The sequence below is a fragment of the Scyliorhinus canicula genome, chromosome 7 (genome assembly GCF_902713615.1).
Source record: "Scyliorhinus canicula chromosome 7, sScyCan1.1, whole genome shotgun sequence".
Lineage (NCBI taxonomy): Eukaryota > Metazoa > Chordata > Chondrichthyes > Carcharhiniformes > Scyliorhinidae > Scyliorhinus > Scyliorhinus canicula.
The window spans coordinates 28,793,794-28,812,742 of NC_052152.1; the positions used below are offsets into that span (position 1 = coordinate 28,793,794).

Here is an 18,949-nt window from a genome sequence, read left to right on the forward strand (position 1 = left end):
CACTAACAACATTCTTCATTAACCCCACATCACCAAAACATGCCCCTGAGTGGACCATAAATTAATGCAAAAACTAAAATAAAGGAATTATCTCTGGGGTGAGTTCTAAACAAAGTAAGCACAACTATAGTTCCCACATTTCTCATCACAGAAACCTAGACAAAAAAAAACCCAGCACCAAAAGTTTCCAAAAAAGAACAAATTTGCAGAACAGATATTTCACAGCAGCAGAAACTCCCTATCTTGGTTTCATTTTTTAAAAATGCAGGCATTCTGAAGTACGTGTACCAGGAAATTTGTTATGCAGCCACTATGGGGGGGAAATTCAACTACTTCAAAAGGAATTAATGTCCCTATGCCCACAATTTGGAGCAGGTTGGGGATCCACTGATTCAACCATACTGCAGTGTTTCATCTTCACCCGTCTATGTGGGATATTTAGCTGTTAGACAGGGGCTGTTTAGCCCACAGGGCTAATCGCTGGCTTTGAAAGCAGACCAAGGCAAGCCAGCAGCACGGTTCGATTCCCGTAAAAGCCTCCCCGAACAGGCGCCGGAATGTGGCGACTAGGGGCTTTTCACAGTAACTTCATTTGAAGCCTACTCGTGACAATAAGCGATTTTCATTTCATTTTCATATTTTCTGATCTCGTCTCCCCATACAACATAGGAATGGAGGAGTGGGCCATTTTGTCCTTCGAGCTTCCTCCACCATTCAATAAGATCATGGCTCATGTGGTTCTCTGTCCGGGCCCCATAACCCTTTGAATCCCCATCTAAAAAACCTGTCTTAACTCTGCCAAATAAATTCAATGACACAACTGACACTACTTTCTGGGGAGGGAATTCCACGTACGAACGATCCGTTGGAAGAAAAATGTTTCCCTCGTCTCCCTTACAAGAGAGATCTCTTATTTTCAATAGTCCAAAAGTTTTAGGCTCCCCCACACAAGAGGAAAGATCTCCCGAATCCACCTTATCAAGTCCCCTTGTATTTAAGTACTTAACAGGGGGTGGGGCTGGGAGATTAATTCACATAGTGCTGCGAATCAGACTGATGTTGACCCCCCCAGCAGCATGCGGGGTACTTCCTGAGCAACATTTTTCAATGGGATCAATGAAGAGTATCTGTATTTTAAAACCAGCACTTAAAAATCTAGCACAAAGAACTTTAAGCTCTTTTTAGGGACAGGCTGGTCAGGAAATGCATTATGGTCCTAAATTTCCAGGTGATTCGCCCAATCTCTTATTCAGCACAAAACCCTGGAGGTAGAGACATTGCTGATTTTTTTGTTGCTTAGATCACTTCTCCTGGAGTTCCTGCAATCTCCCGCTGGAGATTTCTGCGGAAATTCAAGACAAAGGTGGGAAAGTTTCCTTTCACACAGATTTCTCCTGCTTCCAAAGGTTCAAACCCAATGTCTTTGAGACAAGCTCTCTATCCACCCTATATTCTCAAGACCTCCCTCACTTTAAGAAACTGAAAGGACATTGTTACTTAAATTCACGGAGTCACGTCCCTACAGCAACTCAACTCCATACAGTTTCATTGCATTTTCAGTGTCCCTCCTGTGCTTGCCTTCACTACTTTACCCGTCATCTTTTATGAAGACAAGTCTTTGATTGAAGAAGTTAATCACTTCTCTGAAATTGCCTTGCCTCTCTAATGCACAAATCTTTTGAAAGCCCCTTTTAAATTTCTTTGAAGTCACTCCTCTTCCATGTTCATGGCTTCTTTTTCATTCATTCAAGGGATGTGGACTTGGCTGGCTAGGTCAGCATTTATTGCCCATCCCTAATTGCCCTTGAGAAGGTAGTGAACCGCTTTCTTAAACCACTGCAGTCCACGTGGTGCAGGTACACCCGCAATGGTAATAGGAAGGGAGTTCCTGGATTTTGACCCAGCAACAGTGAAGGTACAGCAAAATATTTCCAAGTCAGGATGGTGAGCGACTTGGCAGGGAATCTTCCCTCTCACCTCCGCACCCCTCTCCCGGTCACCTCAACATCCCAAACCTTCTCACCTCCACATGCCCTGCCTCTCTCACCTCTGACCCCCACTCCCTCTTGCTCCCCCCCCCCCCCCACATCATCACCTCTGGCTTCCCCTTCACCTTTGCACCCCCCCCCCCCCCGCTATCCCCTACACCACACATCCTCACCCCCTTCCCTTTCACCATTGTGCCCCAATCCCTCTCACCTCCACATCCCTCTGCTGCCTTTGTGCTTCTAGATGGTGGTCATGTGTTTGAAAAGTCTAAGGAGCATTGGTGTGATCCTGCAGTGTATCTTGTAGATGGTACACACTGTTGCTGCTGTAAATCAGTGCTGGAGAGAGTGAATGTTTGTGGATGGGGTGCCAATCAAGTGGCTGCTTTGTCCTGGATGGTGTCAGTTTCTTGAGTGTTGTTAGAGCTACACTCATCCAGGAAAGTAGAGAGTCTTCATCACACTTCTGGCGTGAACCTTGTAGATGTTGGACAGACTTTGGAGAGTCAAGAGGTGAGTTACCTGCCGCAGAATGACCTGTTCTTTTAGCCATGGCATTGATAGGGCTAGTCCAGTTAGGTTTCTGGTCAATGGTAACCCCTAGAATGTTGATAATGGGAGATTTAGTAATGGTAATACCAGTGAAGATCAAGGGTCGAAGGTTAGATTCTCTCTTGCTGGAGATGGTCATTGTTTGGCACTTGCATAGCGGGAATGTTACTTGCCACTTGTCAGCCTAAACCTGGACATTGTTGAGGTCTTGCTGCAGTTGGACATGGACTGCTTCAGTATCTGAGTCGCAAATGGTGCTGAACATTGTGCATTCATCAGCTAACATCCCTACTTCTGACCTTACGATGGTGGAAAGTTATTGATGAAGTACCTGAAGGTGGTTGGGCCTAGGACACTAACTACCCTGAGGAACTCCTGCAGCAATGATCTGGAGTTGCAATGACTAACCTACAAAAGCCACAGCCATCTTCCTTTTGCCAGGTATGACCCCAAACAGCGGAAAGTTTCCCCCTGATTCCCATTGACTCCAGTTTTGATATGGCTTCTTCATGCCATACTCAGTCAAATGTAGCCTTGATGCCAAGGGCAGTCACTCTCCACATATCTCTGGATTCCACTCTTTTGTATATGTTTGAACCAAGGCAGTAGTGAGGTCGGGAGCTGAGTGATGATCGAGCGTAGATGATGGGGTGGCAATTCGGGGGGGTTGGATTTGTCCTTTTGTACACAGGACATATCGGGACAATTTTCCAAACTGTGGCGTAGATGCCAGTGTTGAAGCTGTACTGGAACAGCTCAGCTAGGGGCACGGCAAGTTCTGCCGCACAAGTCTTTGTACTATTGTTGGAATATTGTCAGGTCCATAGCCTTTGTAGTATCCAGTGCCTTCAACTGTTTCTTGATATCAGGTGGAGCGAATGGAACTGGTTGAAGACTGTGATGCCAAGGACCTCAGGAGGAACCCGAGATGGATCATCCACTCGGCACTTCAGCCTTATCTTTTGCACTGATTTGCTGGGCCCACCTCATCATTGAGAATGGGTCTATTTCTGGAGCCTCCTCATCCAGCGAGTTGTTTAATTGTCCACCACCATTCACAATTGGATTTGGCAGGACTGCAGAGCTTTGATCTGATCTTAACTTGCTGCTTCTGCTGTTTGGCACACAAGTAGTCCAGTGTGGTAGCTTCACCAGGTTTACACCTCATTTTTTAGGTATGCTTGGTGCTCCTGGCATATCCTCCTGTATTCTTCACTGAACCAGGGTTGCTTCCCTGGCTTGGTGGTAATGGTAGAATGGGGGATATTGCGGTTGAGTACAATTCTGCTGCTGCTGATGGCTCACGATACCTCATGAGTTGAGGTTGGTCGATCTGTTAGCATGGTGGTAGTTCCACATAACACAATGGTTCCGCAATAAGCAAACTGTACTTCATCATGACGCACTGAATACCTCTTAATTATTTGGCAATACAAGACATGACACAATAAATGGTTACCAATCCTTTAGCATTAATTTGCCAAACCTAAAATGCAATACCACAACAATACCATGTATTTAGATAACATGTTGCACATAGTAAAAATGTTGCCATATGCTTCACAAAGGGAAAAATTTGAACACTGTTCTCAAGATTCAAATGCTGGTGAAAGTGAGGATGGAATGGTCTCGAAGAAGAATTGCAGTGACGAAAAGCCACGGTTATCGTTGCTCTCCAAGATGACCCTGGAGTGGTGAGCACTTTTGGTACGGCCGTCTGAGGCACCAAAGCACTTGGTCCAGCAAAATCTGGTGTTAAGACAGCCAATCTAACAATGCATTCCATATATTCATGTTATGTGAGGAAGCATAGGGTGGACTATCTGAAGGGAAACAGTCACAATACGGAAGAATAACAGTTTTTCTGAGGACAAGGGTTTCAGGAATAGTTGACAAAATTGATAACTACAGAAGTATAGTGGCAAATGGACAGCCAATGTGGAATTTGAAAGTGCAACCGTTGGTGGCTTGAATGAGAATTACTCCAGGGGTAACTACAGGTGAAAGTGGAGTTGGGAAGGTTTAGGGAATTACGAGCAGTGAGGGATACAAAGAAGTGGTCAGCGATGTCCTTGTGATCAAGGCCATGGGCATAGAGAACCCACAAGACATGAGAAGGTCAAGGGGGTGACTGAATGTGGTTTGACGAATTACCGGAAAATATTACATAATATTCTAGAGCAAAGAAAGAGACCATTTGGCTCAAGAGCTTTATGCCACGGTTCATACTGCACACATGCTCCCCCCCCCCCCCCCCCACCTTTCTTCAACTCACCCTATCAACTCATTCTTTTATTCCTTTCTCCTTTTGTACCTGTCCAGTTTCCTTTTAAGCGCATCTGTGCTGTACCCACAATCACTCAATGTGATTGTCTGCTCCATATTTCTACCATCTTGAATTCCTTATTGGATTTACTAGTGACCACCTCATATTTTGGTCCCCAGTTCTTTTCTCCAATGGAAACATCTGCTCGATTTCAATTTTTCGAGCTCCTGTATAATTTCTGTCAGTCACCTCTGAGCCCCTAGTCTTTCTTGATAGCTGTATTGTTCAATTCTGCTTTCATTCTTTCCCCCGGTGCTTTTTTGTAATATAGAGACCGGAACTGTGCATCGTACTCTAAGTGTGGTCTACCCAAGACCCGATATATCCTTGGGAACAAAAACAGAAAGTGCAGCAAACACTCAGCATCTGCTGGAAGAATTGCCCTGGGAACATATTGGGGAAGGCTCTTTCTCCAGGTGGAGCTTTTCCAGTTATCTAAAACTTTAATCAATCAAATCTAACTTGTCTTGATTGTGCAAATGTTTATTTGTGACATTCCAGTTTAAATTTCTTCTGAAGTGAGACAGAACACATTCCTTGAATAGGATAACTTTGTCCTTCATCCCAATACAGAAATTCCTGAAAATTAACAGAACGCCAGAATTTCCCCAGGTCTTTCCAGAAACAGCTAGTAACAACTGGTAATAATTTTCACATGGAAGTGAAAAGATCTCAAATATGTTATTCTGAGGTCAGCCAGCCAGATTACACAATATGGACGGATCCAACAGCTTATAGGTAAACCACAATTTATCCATGTATCTCAATTTATGTCACTCGGGAGCCGAGTCACTCTACCCCTGTGCGACTAAGTGAAATGTGGACAAATGGAATACTGACTGAAAAGTCAACATTCCATTTGTCAGTCTTGTTGGTCAGGCAGATACACTGTTCAGTATAGGCCAGGAGAGAGGCTTGGAGATTCATTCTGTTCTTTCTGGATTAGACTCACTGCAGTCCCGTGGATGAACTGAAAATAAAATTGAGCCCCAATACTTGCTCTAGTTTAGAAGGTTATTGGACCAAAAAAAAAACGAATGCTTTTAATGGGGAAAAAAATGGCCATGGTAATACAAACGTGAACCTGATAATGAACAGTGATGTTCTGTAAAAGACTACTTATAATTTGCAAAATGGTCCGTTAAAGAAAATTGTTTTCTTCATGAGATAATGGTGAGTTACAAAATGGGTTTAAATTCACAATGCTCTCATTTGTTGAATCTTTAATCTGTTTTGCTGCGATGGGAAAGGATTAAATGTAGACCAAATATTTATATCTCGGCAAGCTTGATGGGCAGGCGGTCACCCCAGCCTACTGTTCTGGCATTTCATAGTTTCAGAACACCACTGATAGAGGTTTGTCTGCAGGTCTATAACTAAATTATCCACCTCAGGAATGATTCTGCTACAATTACAGCACAGAATATTACTGAACCTGTTCGTGCATGCTGAGGGATAACTTAAATGGTGGGCAGGCAAGTACATTTTCATATTTTATTATGGGAGTCAACAAGCTTTCAGTCTGTCTTCTTCTCGGAGGAAAATTTTCTTTGTGGACAGGAATCCGGATTTGGGGAAGATTCCAATATTTAACCTGGGTGGAAGATTGCCTGGAGACAGTCCTGAAAGCTGCCAATTTAACTCCTGACAGGCCAGATGCTTCATCGTGGTAAAGCTGTTGGCATTGGCAGAATTTAGCTTCATTCTGAGTGCATTTAACACAGCACCACATGCAAGGAAAAAAATTGTTCCCCCGAGTTATGTATTATTCTACTGATGATAAAAACACATTGTCAAACTGCTTTTACATATCCATATGCATATTCATATATGTAAATACATAAACAGATTAATCATTGATTCCAGTACATATTGCTGAATGCTTGTATGCTATAACAGGCCCATACCCTGAACCTCCAAATCAGCCAATGTCTATTAGGATCAAATTACAATGAGCGATGACACTGTAAAATAGATGGGGCAGTGGGGACCTCAGGCATGATTTTTTAGACCTACAACTTTTATGTATAAAGTGTTAGATGACAAAACATTTCAAACTGAAAATTACAGAAAGTGCAATGCAATTTAACTTTTCTCCATACAGCATGTTCCACGCATGGGTGCCTCGATACAATTGAAATACTCTTTATAAAAGTTACAGCATACCTTCCCCATCAGGCATGCAGCCCGAGGACAAAACATTTCAAATTTTAAAATGACCGAAAGTGCAATGAAAATCAACTTTTTCTCCGTGCCTCAATTCAATTTCAGTACTCTTGATATTTACAGTGTACATTCTATGTCAGGTCTACAGCCCGAGAGCATCTACAAATTTTACATCCCCCGGTGTATTCTGGCTGAAAGATCTAGAGACAGCAACCTTTCCACATTGTGCCTCCTGGAAGTCGAAGTTTCCCTCCATGCTCTGGAGGACTAATTCCACAATGTGCAAGTTTGATCACAAAAATAACTTTATTCAGAAAAAAACCCCCCAGATTATTCAAAGAGTTCTGATAGGTATGACCACCCAATTCTGGTATGATTCTAGTAAATCTTTATTACCTCTTCTACAATGCCTCTCTAACCTTTTTGTAAATCAGAGACTGAGACTGTTCACAGCACCTGTACTGCGGCCTGTCTAAGGTTCGAACACAAGTTTCACATAACTTCTCTGCTTTCCAATTGAATCCCTCTGGGAGATGAACCCTGAGGTTTTCTTTGCCAAAAAAAAGAGGCCTTAACAACCTGCTTGCCAATTTTAGTGATCTGTGTAACTAGACCTACACATTCCTTTGACACCCATTTTCTTTATTCTCCCTATCAAAATAGATTACCTCACACTTACATTCTCCCTATCAAAATAGATTACCTCACACTTACCTGGAATAAGGTTTAATTTTCAAAATACCCTTCCATTATCTGCAAGCTTATTAATGCCACATTAATTCCTCTAGTAATAGCTGCATTATGAAATTGGATTTCTTATTCCAGAGTAGTCCCAGCATCATCTTTGCACCATCACTTCCCACCATCTGTTTTGCTACTAAAGTCATGACTCAACTGTGTGGTACCTTTTCAAAGGTATTTTGGAAATATTGTATTTTCTGGATTCTTAAAACAAAATTGCCCAATTGCATGGGTCCTAGCCTCTATTTTTTATCATTAACTTTTGGAAGACTTGTTAACCCAGTTCTGCCGTGCACCTCAAGCCAAGAATTGCCTGCCACCAGAGAAATGCTGCATATTCAGAAGGCAGCTAAATCAGTTAATCATTGCTTCGCCTTTAGAGAAAGTGTTTCAAAGCGCAGTTCATTGTTATTTTCATCACCCTTTGTCTCATGAAATACATGTATGAATACATCTCTTTCAAAAAGCAACTTTTAAAAGTAACTCTTTTTTTCGAAATCCTTTATCTGAAAGAATAGCTGAAACAAAGGGCTGGATTTTCCAGGCACGACTTAATGAGGGAAAACAGAGTCCCGTTTTAGGCTCGTTTAGCAGGCTGTTTCCTGGCGGCTACAGTGCCGAGAACTACCCCGCTATTAAACCTACTCTGCTTCTTTTTTTTGACCCCGGCAAGGAACGCCCTACTGAGGCCGCACTTGAACCAATTTCCTGCTATGATGAGCTTAGTGAAGATGGTGCACCGGTCTCTTGACCAACCACAAAGGCCTCCAGACCTCCCAACACCCTAACTTACCACTTTTAGGGTCCTCAAGCCCTCCTGTACCCCACCTCATAAAGGCAGAACACCCCGGCACAATCCCTGGCACAGGCAACCCGGCACTCAGGCATGTCAGTGCCACAGTACCCAGGTGCCATCAGGAGTGCCAGGATACCACCCTGCCCAGAACCCATTCTCCTGCGAGGCCTCCAATCGCCTTGGGAGATTCCCCAAGTGCCGTAATGCATGGTCTGCATTTATGGAAACCAGTGCTAAATGGCGCAACGGCGGGGTCTCCGAGGCCAGGCCGTCCGATCCTGCGCCTTGGGTAACTCCGGCACCGCAGACATATTCAAGTGCGACTAACTACTCACTTGAATATGCAAATCTAGATTACACCCATTTAGCACGAGATCCAGGTCGTGCCACCTTGCGAGATCTCGCTGGAGCTCATGAGGTGTAACAAGTCGCATAAATCTCGCGAGGCTCAACAACCTTTGACAATCTCCATGACAACTCATGGCTCAAGTGAAATGGTTTAAAAATGAAAGAAAAATAGGCGGCTTACTCAAATGAGAACCTCTTATGGCATTAATGTGAATTTTGTTTCCCCAAACCTTTACACCCTATCTGATTGAATTTGTTAACTTACTGCCAATGAGTGTTTAGTTATGATATTGTAATTCCTTCTAGAGCAAAAACTCCAAACGTCCAAGCACTAATCAAGCAAAGGTCTTGTTAGTCTGGGTATATGTACAGGATGGAAGATGGCTGCATGCCCAAAGACACAGCGAAGTAGCCTGCACCTGGTGACCAGCAGGATGCCAGAAGCTCCAATTCAAGAAAGTTGTCCATAGAGACATAAAAGCCCCCAACATCCAACACGTCAAGTAGGAAACTCTAGCTGACCACTAACGACACAAGCTGTGGCCAGGGTTCGCCGCCACCAGGACATGTACTTTCCAAAGCAAACAAGGTCATCCCACACCACCAGCAAGGAGCAGCTTTGTGTGCGGCACTACTTGCCTTTCCAAAATCAGCTTGTTCAGCATCGAACAAAGTGCTGCATATGATCTCATCCTCAAGACTGCCCTCCCATCCTCTTCCATAGATGGAAGGATTCCAACCAATTGTAGGTAGTTGAATTCACAATGCTTAAATTCATCTACCTAGGATTGATCCAGGCCATCAGAAAAATAAGATCTTCATGCCATTGAATCTCGGCTAGATTTAAACAAAGAACTTGGGGAGGTGAAAGATCAATCTTCTAAAACATTGCACCACCCTGTCCCTAGAGATTTAGTACTCTTGGTTTCTTTGACATTCCATATCTATAGTTCCTGCGGCAAAAGAGGAAGTCTCACTCTTATGCAAAATCAGGGTATGAATATAAATATGGGGATGGTAAACTGACACCCACAGTTAAATCACAAGTTTAGCGATGCGTGATAGGCCAATGTGTCTATTTGTAGGGCAAGCCCCACTCTTTGTCAGGCTTGGTAAGTCCTCAATCACAGACTTGTTGCACACTTCACAGTATAAACATTACTCAAACATATCCAGAATAAGACAATAGAAGAAACCATAAGTATGGGGTGAGAGGGAGAGGTGAGGGGGTTTGAGAAGTAGGGGAGGGCCTGAGAAGAGTAAATGGGGTTGGGGGAGGGGGTTTGGGGAGAGGGGGTTTGGGGAGGGGGGATGGGAGAGGGGGTTTGGGGAGGGAGTGGAGGGGAGAGGGAGGTGAATGGGAGGAGAAGGAGATAGAGGGGAGGGGGCGGAGGCAGGTGGGTTGGAGGGGAGCTGGGGAAGGCGTGGAGGAGAGGAGGAGGGGGTGATGGTGAGGTGGAGGGGGCAGAGCAGAGAGGTAGAGGTGAAGGTGAGTTTTGGTCGCAGGTGAGAGGGTTTGAATTGGAGCAGAGGGTCAGGGTTGGGGGGGATCAGGGTTGGGGGGATCAGGGTTGAGGGGGGGATCAGGGTTGGGGGGGAGATCAGGGTTGGGGGGGGTCAGGGTTGGGGGTGATCAGGGTTGGGGGGATCAGGGTTGGGGGGATCAGGGTTGGGGGGGATCAGGGTTGGGGGGGATCAGGGTTGGGGGGGATCAGGGTTGGGGGGGATCAGGGTTGGGGGGATCAGGGTTGGGGGGGGATCAGGGTTGGGGGGGATCAGGGTTGGGGGGGGATCAGGGTTGGGGGGATCAGGGATGGGGGGGGGATCAGGGTTGGGGGTGATCAGGGTTGGGGGTGATCAGGGTTGGGGGGATCAGGGTTGGGGGGGAGATCAGGGTTGGGGGTGATCAGGGTTGGGGGGATCAGGGTTGGGGGGGAGATCAGGGTTGGGGGGGATCAGGGTTGGGGGGATCAGGGTTGGGGGGGAGATCAGGGTTGGGGGTGATCAGGGTGGGGGGGATCAGGGTTGGGGGGGATCAGGGTTGGGGGGGATCAGGGTTGGGTGGGGGATCAGGGTTGGGGGGGATCAGGGTTGGGGGGGGATCAGGGTTGGGGGGGATCAGGGTTGGGGGGGTAATCAGGGTTGGGGGGGTGATCAGGGTTGGGGGGGTGATCAGGGTTGGGGGGGATTAGGGTTGGGGGGTGATCAGGGTTGGGGGGATCAGGGTTGGGGGGATCAGGGTTGGGGGGATCAGGGTTGGGGGGATCAGGGTGGGGGGGGATCAGGGTTGGGGGGGATCAGGGTTGGGGGGGATCAGGGTTGGGGGGGGATCAGGGTTGGGGGGGATCAGGGTTGGGGGGGATCAGGGTTGGGGGGGTGATCAGGGTTGGGGGGATCAGGGTTGAGGGGGGGATCAGGGTTGGGGGGGATCAGGGTTGAGGGGGGATCAGGGTTGGGGGGGATCAGGGTTGGGGGGGGATCAGGGTTGGGGGGGGATCAGGGTTGGGGGGATCAGGGTTGGGGGGATCAGGGTTGGGGGGGGATCAGGGTTGGGGGAGATCAGGGTTGAGGGGGATCAGGGTGGGGGTGGGTCAGGGTTGGGGGTGGGTCAGGGTGGGGGGGATCAGGGTGGGGGGGGATCAGGGTTGGGGGGTGATCAGGGTTGGGGGGATCAGGGTTGGGGGGAACCAGGGTTGGGAGGGATCAGGGTTGGGGGGGGATCAGGGTTGGGGGGGGATCAGGGTTGGGGGGGATCAAGGTTGGGGGGGGGATCAGGGTTGGGGGGATCAGGGTTGGGGGGGTCAGGGTTGAGGGGGGATCAGGGTTGGGGGATCAGGGTTGGGGGATCAGGGTTGGGGGGGGATCAGGGTTGGGGGGGGGGTCAGGGTTGGGGGATCAGGGTTGGGGGGATCAGGGTTGGGGGGGGTCAGGGTTGGGGGGGGGGCGATCAGGGTTGGGGGGATCAGGGTTGGGGGGATCAGGGTTAGGGGGATCAGGGTTGGGGGGGGATCAGGGTTGGGGGGGATCAGGGTTGGGGGGGATCAGGGTTGGGGGGATCAGGGTTGAGGGGGGATCAGGGTTGGGGGGGATCAGGGTTGGGGGGATCAGGGTTGGGGGGGATCAGGGTTGGGGGGGGATCAGGGTTGGGGGGGGATCAGGGTTGGGGGGGATCAGGGTTGGGGGGATCAGGGTTGGGGGGGATGAGGGTTGGGGGGGATCAGGGTTGGGGGGGGGATCAGGGTTGGGGGGGGATGAGGGTTGAGGGGATGAGGGTTGGGGGGGATCAGGGTTGGGGGGGATGAGGGTTGGGGGGGATCAGGGTTGGGGGGGATGAGGGTTGGGGGGGGATGAGGGTTGAGGGGATGAGGGTTGGGGGGGGATCAGGGTTGGGGGGGGATCAGGGTTGGGGGGGGGGATCAGGGTTGGGGGGGGGGATCAGGGTTGGGGGGGGGATCAGGGTTGGGGGGGGGATCAGGGTTGGGGGGGGGATCAGGGTTGGGGGGGGATCAGGGTTGGGGGGGATCAGGGTTGGGGGGGATCAGGGTTGGGGGGGGATCAGGGTTGGGGGGGGATCAGGGTTGGGGGGGGATCAGGGTTGGGGGGGATCAGGGTTGGGGGGGATCAGAGTTGGGGGTGATCAGGGTTGGGGGTGATCAGGGTTGGGGGTGATCAGGGTTGGGGGTGATCAGGGTTGGGGGGGATCAGGGTTGGGGGGATCAGGGTTGGGGGATCAGGGTTGGGGGGGATCAGGGTTGGGGGGGATCAGGGTTGAGGGGGGTCAGGGTTGGGGGATCAGGGTTGGGGGGGATCAGAGTTGGGGGTGATCAGGGTTGGGGGGGTCAGGGGGATCAGGGTTGAGGGGGGGTCAGGGTTGATCAGGGTTGGGGGGGATCAGGGTTGGGGGGGGATCAGAGTTGGGGGTGATCAGGGTTGAGGGGGGATGAGTTGGGGGGGGATCAGGGTTGAGGGGGGATCAGGGTTGGGGGGGGATCAGGGTTGGGGGGGGATCAGGGTGGGGGGGGGATCAGGGTAGGGGGGGGATCAGGGTTGGGGGGGATCAGGGTTGGGGGGGATCAGGGTTGGGGGGGATCAGGGTTGGGGGGATCAGGGTTGGGGGGGATCAGGGTTGGGGGGGATCAGGGTTGGGGGGATCAGGGTTGGGGGGGGATCAGGGTTGGGGGGGGATCAGGGTTGGGGGGGGATCAGGGTTGGGGGGGGGATCAGGGTTGAGGGGGGATCAGGGTTGAGGGGGGATCAGGGTTGAGGGGGGATCAGGGTTGGGGGGGATCAGGGTTGGGGGGATCAGGGTTGGGGGGGATCAGGGTTGGGGGGATCAGGGTGGGGGGGATCAGGGTTGGGGGGGATCAGGGTTGGGGGGGATCAGGGTTGGGGTGATCAGGGTTGGGGGGATCAGGGTTGGGGGGGATCAGGGTTGGGGGGATCAGGGTTGGGGGGATCAGGGTTGGGGGGATCAGGGTTGAGGGGGATCAGGGTTGAGGGGGATCAGGGTTGGGGGATCAGGGTTGGGGGATCAGGGTTGGGGGATCAGGGTTGGGGGATCAGGGTTGGGGGATCAGGGTTGGGGGGGATCAGGGTTGGGGGGATCAGGGTTGGGGGGGGAGCAGGGTTGGGGGGGATCAGGGTTGGGGGGTGATCAGGGTTGGGGGGTGATCAGGGTTGGGGGGGATCAGGGTTGGGGGGGATCAGGGTTGGGGGGGATCAGGGTTGGGGGGGGGATCAGGGTTGAGGGGTGATCAGGGTTGAGGGGTGATCAGGGTTGGGGGGGATCAGGGTTGAGGGGGATCAGGGTTGAGGGGGAGCAGGGTTGGGGGGGATCAGGGTTGGGGGGGATCAGGGTTGGGGGGTGATCAGGGTTGGGGGGGATCAGGGTTGGGGGGGATCAGGGTTGAGGGGGAGCAGGGTGGGGGGGATCAGGGTTGGGGGGGATCAGGGTTGAGGGGGAGCAGGGTTGGGGGGGGATCAGGGTTGGGGGGGATCAGGGTTGGGGGGTGATCAGGGTTGGGGGGGATCAGGGTTGGGGGGGAGCAGGGTTGGGGGGGAGCAGGGTTGGGGGGGGATCAGGGTTGGGGGGATCAGGGTTGGGGGGTGACCGGGATTGCGGCGGGGTCGGGATTGCGGGGAGGGGGTCAGGATTGCGGGGAGGGGATCAGGATTGCGGGGAGGGGGTCAGGATTGCGGGGAGGGGGTCAGGATTGCGGGCAGGGGGTCAGGATTGCGGGGAGGGGGTCAGGATTGCGGGGGGGTCGGGATTGCGGGGGGGGGGGGTCGGGATTGCGGGGGGGGTCGGGATTACGGGGGGGTCGGGATGGCGGGGGGGGGGTCGGGATGGCGGGGGGGGGGGGTCGGGATGGCGGGGGGGGGGTCGGGACGGCGGGGGGGGGGGTCGGGACGGCGGGGGGGGGGGTCGGGACGGCGGGGGGGGGGGTCGGGATGGCGGGGGGGGGGTCGGGACGGCGGGGGGGGGGGGGGGTCGGGACGGCGGGGGGGGGGGTCGGGACGGCGGGGGGGGGGTCGGGACGGCGGGGGGGGGGTCGGGATGGCGGGGGGGGGTCGGGATTGCGGGGGGGGGGTTCGGGATTGCGGGGGGGGGTCGGGATTGCGGGGGGGTCGGGATTGCGGGAGGGGGGTCGGGATTGCGGGGGGGGGGTCGGGATTGCGGGGGGGGGGTCGGGATTGCGGGGGGGGGGGGTCGGTATTGCGGGGGGGGGTCGGGATTGCGGGGGGGGGGTCGGGATTGCGGGGGGGGGGGTCGGGATTGCGGGGGGGGGGGGTCTGGATTGCGGGGGGCGGTGTTTGAAGTGAAGGCCGGGACCAGCTCCGCTGTCTCCGGCTGGATGTGAAACTCTCGGGCGGGCTGTGTGATCTCCCTCCCCGGGCTGTGATCACCCTCCCCGGGCCCCAGCCGGCTGCCGATCAGCGGCCTGTCAGTCGCAGCCTCTCCCGGCTGCGGGGATCGCCCACCCGGCTCGCATTCACCCCGAGCCGCGCTGTCAGCCCCGCGGACTCACCGCCACCCTGCCCGGCCGGCACCCACCAAACTCTGCTGCTTACCGAGCGCCCACACGAAACCGAGGACGGAGAGTGTCTGTTTCAGAGCCATCATGTTGTCGGTGGATGTGTTCCGCCTGCTCCCTGGCGGGGTGTTCCCTCCTCTCACAGGACGCGGCTGCTGGGGACTGAGCAGCAGACCGGGCAGGCTGCACTCTTCCCCTCGCTGCTTCCCTACAGTGACGAAGCGCAACTGGGACCGGGGCCAAAACACCAACTTCAACACAAACAACACCCTCCTGGTCAAAGATCCCCCGCCTTTCTGCTGCAAAAAGAAACTACCCGCTTTCTTGGACCATGACATGCCAGCCAAAGGGAAGTACACCGATTCTTCCAACCCTCAGCTGCAAGCAGAATTGTATTTATATTAAAGTGGTTATTGGAGACACTGGGGAGGGTGCAACAAGTCTGCCAGAACAGAAATATTCCGATCCAAAAGAGGCTGAACAGGCCGGGCGCTTTCCTCTGTATTGAGGCTGAGGCGTGAGGTCTTTAAAATTCCGAAAGGGTTTGAAAAGACTGAACAAAGTTAACCCAGGAAACCAAATCGACATTTCAGAATGACTGAGAGATTGGTCAGAATGTGCTTCGTGGTGTGGATGGGGTGGTGTGGATGGGGTAGGGGGGGTGGCAGTGACAAAACAGGATTTCTGGCCCCCAACAAATTGCCCACCTGGTGAAGGTACATCTTCAGTGGCAACAAAAAGGGAGTTCTAAGATTTTCAAACTGCAATAATGACCGGACAGTGGTATAGTTCCAAGCCAGGGTGGTGAAATGAAAATCGCTTATTGTCGCAAGTAGGCTTCAAATGAAGTTACTGTGAAAAGCCCCTAGTCGCCACATTCCAACGCCTGTTCGGGGAGGCTGGTGTTTGACTTGGAGAAGAATTTAGAGATGTTGCTGCTCCCATGTGCCACTGCCTTTGGTGGTTCAAGTCACATGTGTTGATGCTGTTGAAGGAACCTTGCTGTAGTGCATCTTGTAGAATGGTTCACACATCTGCAACAGTGGTGGAGGGAGGGAACGTTGAAGGGGAAAATGGGTGCTGATCAAGCGGCTACTTGGTCCTGGATGAAGTTGAGCTTCATGTGTGTTTTGGAGTTATACTCATCCAGGAAAATGCCGAGTGTTCCATTGCACCCGACTTCCAGTGACATATCCAAATACTTTTCAAAAGTGATTAGGCAGTGAGCCCAAGACCCCAGTAATCCCAGGATTAAACATTTTTACACCCTTCTAATCTTTCTGCCAATCACTTTAAATCAATATCCCCTACTTATTGGCCTGTCTGCTACGGGAGTAAATCCTTCCTCTAGCTGAAAGGCTCAAAATCACATATGCCTTAATTAAACATCTCCACACCGTTTTCTCTGTTTCAAAGAAAACAACCCCAGCCTATTCACACTTTCCTCACAGTTAAATATCTCCAATTCTGGCATAATCCCCATAAATGTCCCCTCCGGTGTGATTATATCTTCCCTGGAGTGTGGTGACCAGAACTGTATGTACTACTAGCTGTGCCATAACTTGTGCTTTTAACAGTTCTAGCTTAAGTTTCCTCATCTTATATTCTACATCTCATTTAATATAAGAAAATATCCAATAAACTTTCTTAACCATCTTATCTAATAATAATAATAATCTTTATTGTCACCAGTAGGCTTACATTAACACTGCAATGAAGTTACTATGAAAAGCCCCGAGTCGCCACATTCCGGTGCCTGTTCGGGTGCATGGATGGAGAATTCAGAATGTCCAAATTACCTACCAGAACGTCTTTCGGGACTTGTGGGAGGAAACCGGAGCTCCCGGAGGGAACCCACACAGACACGGGGAGAATATGCGGACTCCGCACAGACAGTGACCCAAGCTGGGAATCGAATTTGGGACCCTATATTTGCATATTAGTTTTTATTTGAAGAGATGCATACGCTGTGCAACACCAACTAAACAGCCGTCTTTCAGTCGTTTCTATGTACATGAGAACAGGTGAATCCTCAGTGAACACCATCAACATATATTTTGTCCTTTCATGGGGTGTGAGGGCATGGCTAGCATATGTGGCTCATACCTAATTGTCCTGAGAAGGCAGTGGTCAGCTGCCTTCATGAACTACTGCAGTCCATTTGGTGTAGATACACCCACAGTGCTGTTAGGATGATGGTAGTGATGTTCACATGCGTCTGCTGCCCTTGACATCATTAGTAGTAGAGGTCATGATTTAGAAGATGCTATTGAAGGAGCCATGGTGTGTTTCTGCAGTGCATCATGTATATGGTGCATTCTGCTGCCACTGTGCTCCAGTGTTGGTGGGAATAAATGTTACAGGTGGTTGATGGACTGGCAAACAACTGCTCTGCTTTGTCGTGAATTGTGTTGAGCTTCTGAAAAATGTAAATCGCTTATTGTCACAAGTAGGCTTCAAATGAAGTTACTGTGAAAAGCCCCTAGTCGCCACATTCTGGCGCCTGTTCAGGGAGGCTGGTACAGGAATTGAACTGTGCTGCTAGCCTGTCTTGGTCTGCTTTAAAAGCCAGCGATTTAGCCCAGTGTGCTGAACCAGCCTCTTGATTCCAGTTGGAGCCACGCTCATCCTTGTAGATGTTGGAGAGGTTTAGGGGAGTCAGGAGGTGAGTTACCACCCGCTCCCCCCCGCCCATGCCAATGCAGCTGATGGAATTTCAATTCAAGTAATAAAGAAGTTAGTCTCAGTGATGGTCATCATGAAACTATTGGATTGTTGTAAAAGGCCATCTGGTTTACTATAGTCCCTTCAAGAAGAAAATCTGCCCTCCTTACCCGGCCAGTCCTATATGTGACTCCAGGTGCAACAATGTGGTTGACTCTTAACTGCCCCTGAGATGGCCTAGCAAGTCATTCAGTTGTACCAAACTGTGACAAAAAAAAAGTCCATCTGAATTTGAGGCAGCACGGTAGCACTGTGGATAGCACAATTGCTTCACAGCTCCAGGGTCCCAGGTTCGATTCCAGCTTGGGTCACTGTCTGTGCGGAGTCTGCGCATCCTCCCCGTGTGTGCGTGGGTTTCCTCCGGGTGCTCCGGTTTCCTCCCACAGTCCAAAGATGTGCAGGTTAGGTGGATTGGCCATGATAAATTGCCCTTAGTGTCCAAAATTGCCCTTAGTGTTGGGTGGGGTTACTGGGTTATGGGGATAGGGTGGAAGTGTTGACCTTGGGTAGGGTGCTCTTTCCAGGAGCCGGTGCAGACTCGATGGCCTCCTTCTGCACTGTAAATTCTTTGATAATATGATTAGCAAGAAATTGATATAAAACTAACAGTAATTCCCCCACCCAGAGGACATTATGTGCCCTTGTTGCCCTCAATATTTATTCCAAGGGGGAAGAGTACTGCTTCTTCAGCTAAGGGAGGGCAGTAGATGGTGATCAACAAAAGGTTTCCTTGCCCGTGTTTGATCTGATTCCTTGAGACTTCATGAAGTTCAGAGTCAATGTTGAGGACTTCCAGGGCCACTACCACAGTATGCAGGACTGTATGCCACTGGGCGGACTACTCTGATGTGTCTGTCAAGCCGGTGGACAGCATGTACACTGGGATGGTGATGGAGGTGTCTGGGATATTGGCTGTAAATTATGATTCAGTGAATATTACGATGATAGATTGTTGCTTGACTAGTCTGTGGGACAACTCTCACACTTCTGGCATAAGTTCCCAGATGTTACTGGGGAGGATTGTAGCCTGATTGTGCCTTGATTATGTTCTTCAGAACTGAAGACAAGTCATATTCAATCTTCTTAATAATCTTAATCTTTATTATTGTCACAAATAGGCTCTTGTTGAAATAAAAATGGAAAATGCTGGAAACATGCATCAGTTCAGCAAGCATTCAGAAAGAGGAAATTTTAGCATAAACCTCTCCCCCAGAATTGAAAATTGAAAGACAAGAGTTTTTTTTACTTTTACAATTCATTTGCCTTTGCAAGT

The 18,949-nt window shown here is 50.6% G+C and overlaps 1 protein-coding gene across 1 annotated transcript in view; it reads right to left on the reverse strand.

Annotated features, from left to right (window-relative positions):
- LOC119968816 (interferon alpha/beta receptor 1-like) overlaps nucleotides 1–15,251 on the reverse strand; it is a 54,139-nt gene extending 38,888 nt beyond the window's left edge. The window contains exon 1 of the mRNA XM_038801641.1: nucleotides 14,990–15,251. Within this exon, the coding sequence (XP_038657569.1) occupies nucleotides 14,990–15,041 (52 nt within the window). The 5' untranslated portion in view covers nucleotides 15,042–15,251. The remainder of the gene's footprint in view (nucleotides 1–14,989) is intronic.
- Between the last annotated feature and the right edge of the window lie 3,698 nt (nucleotides 15,252–18,949).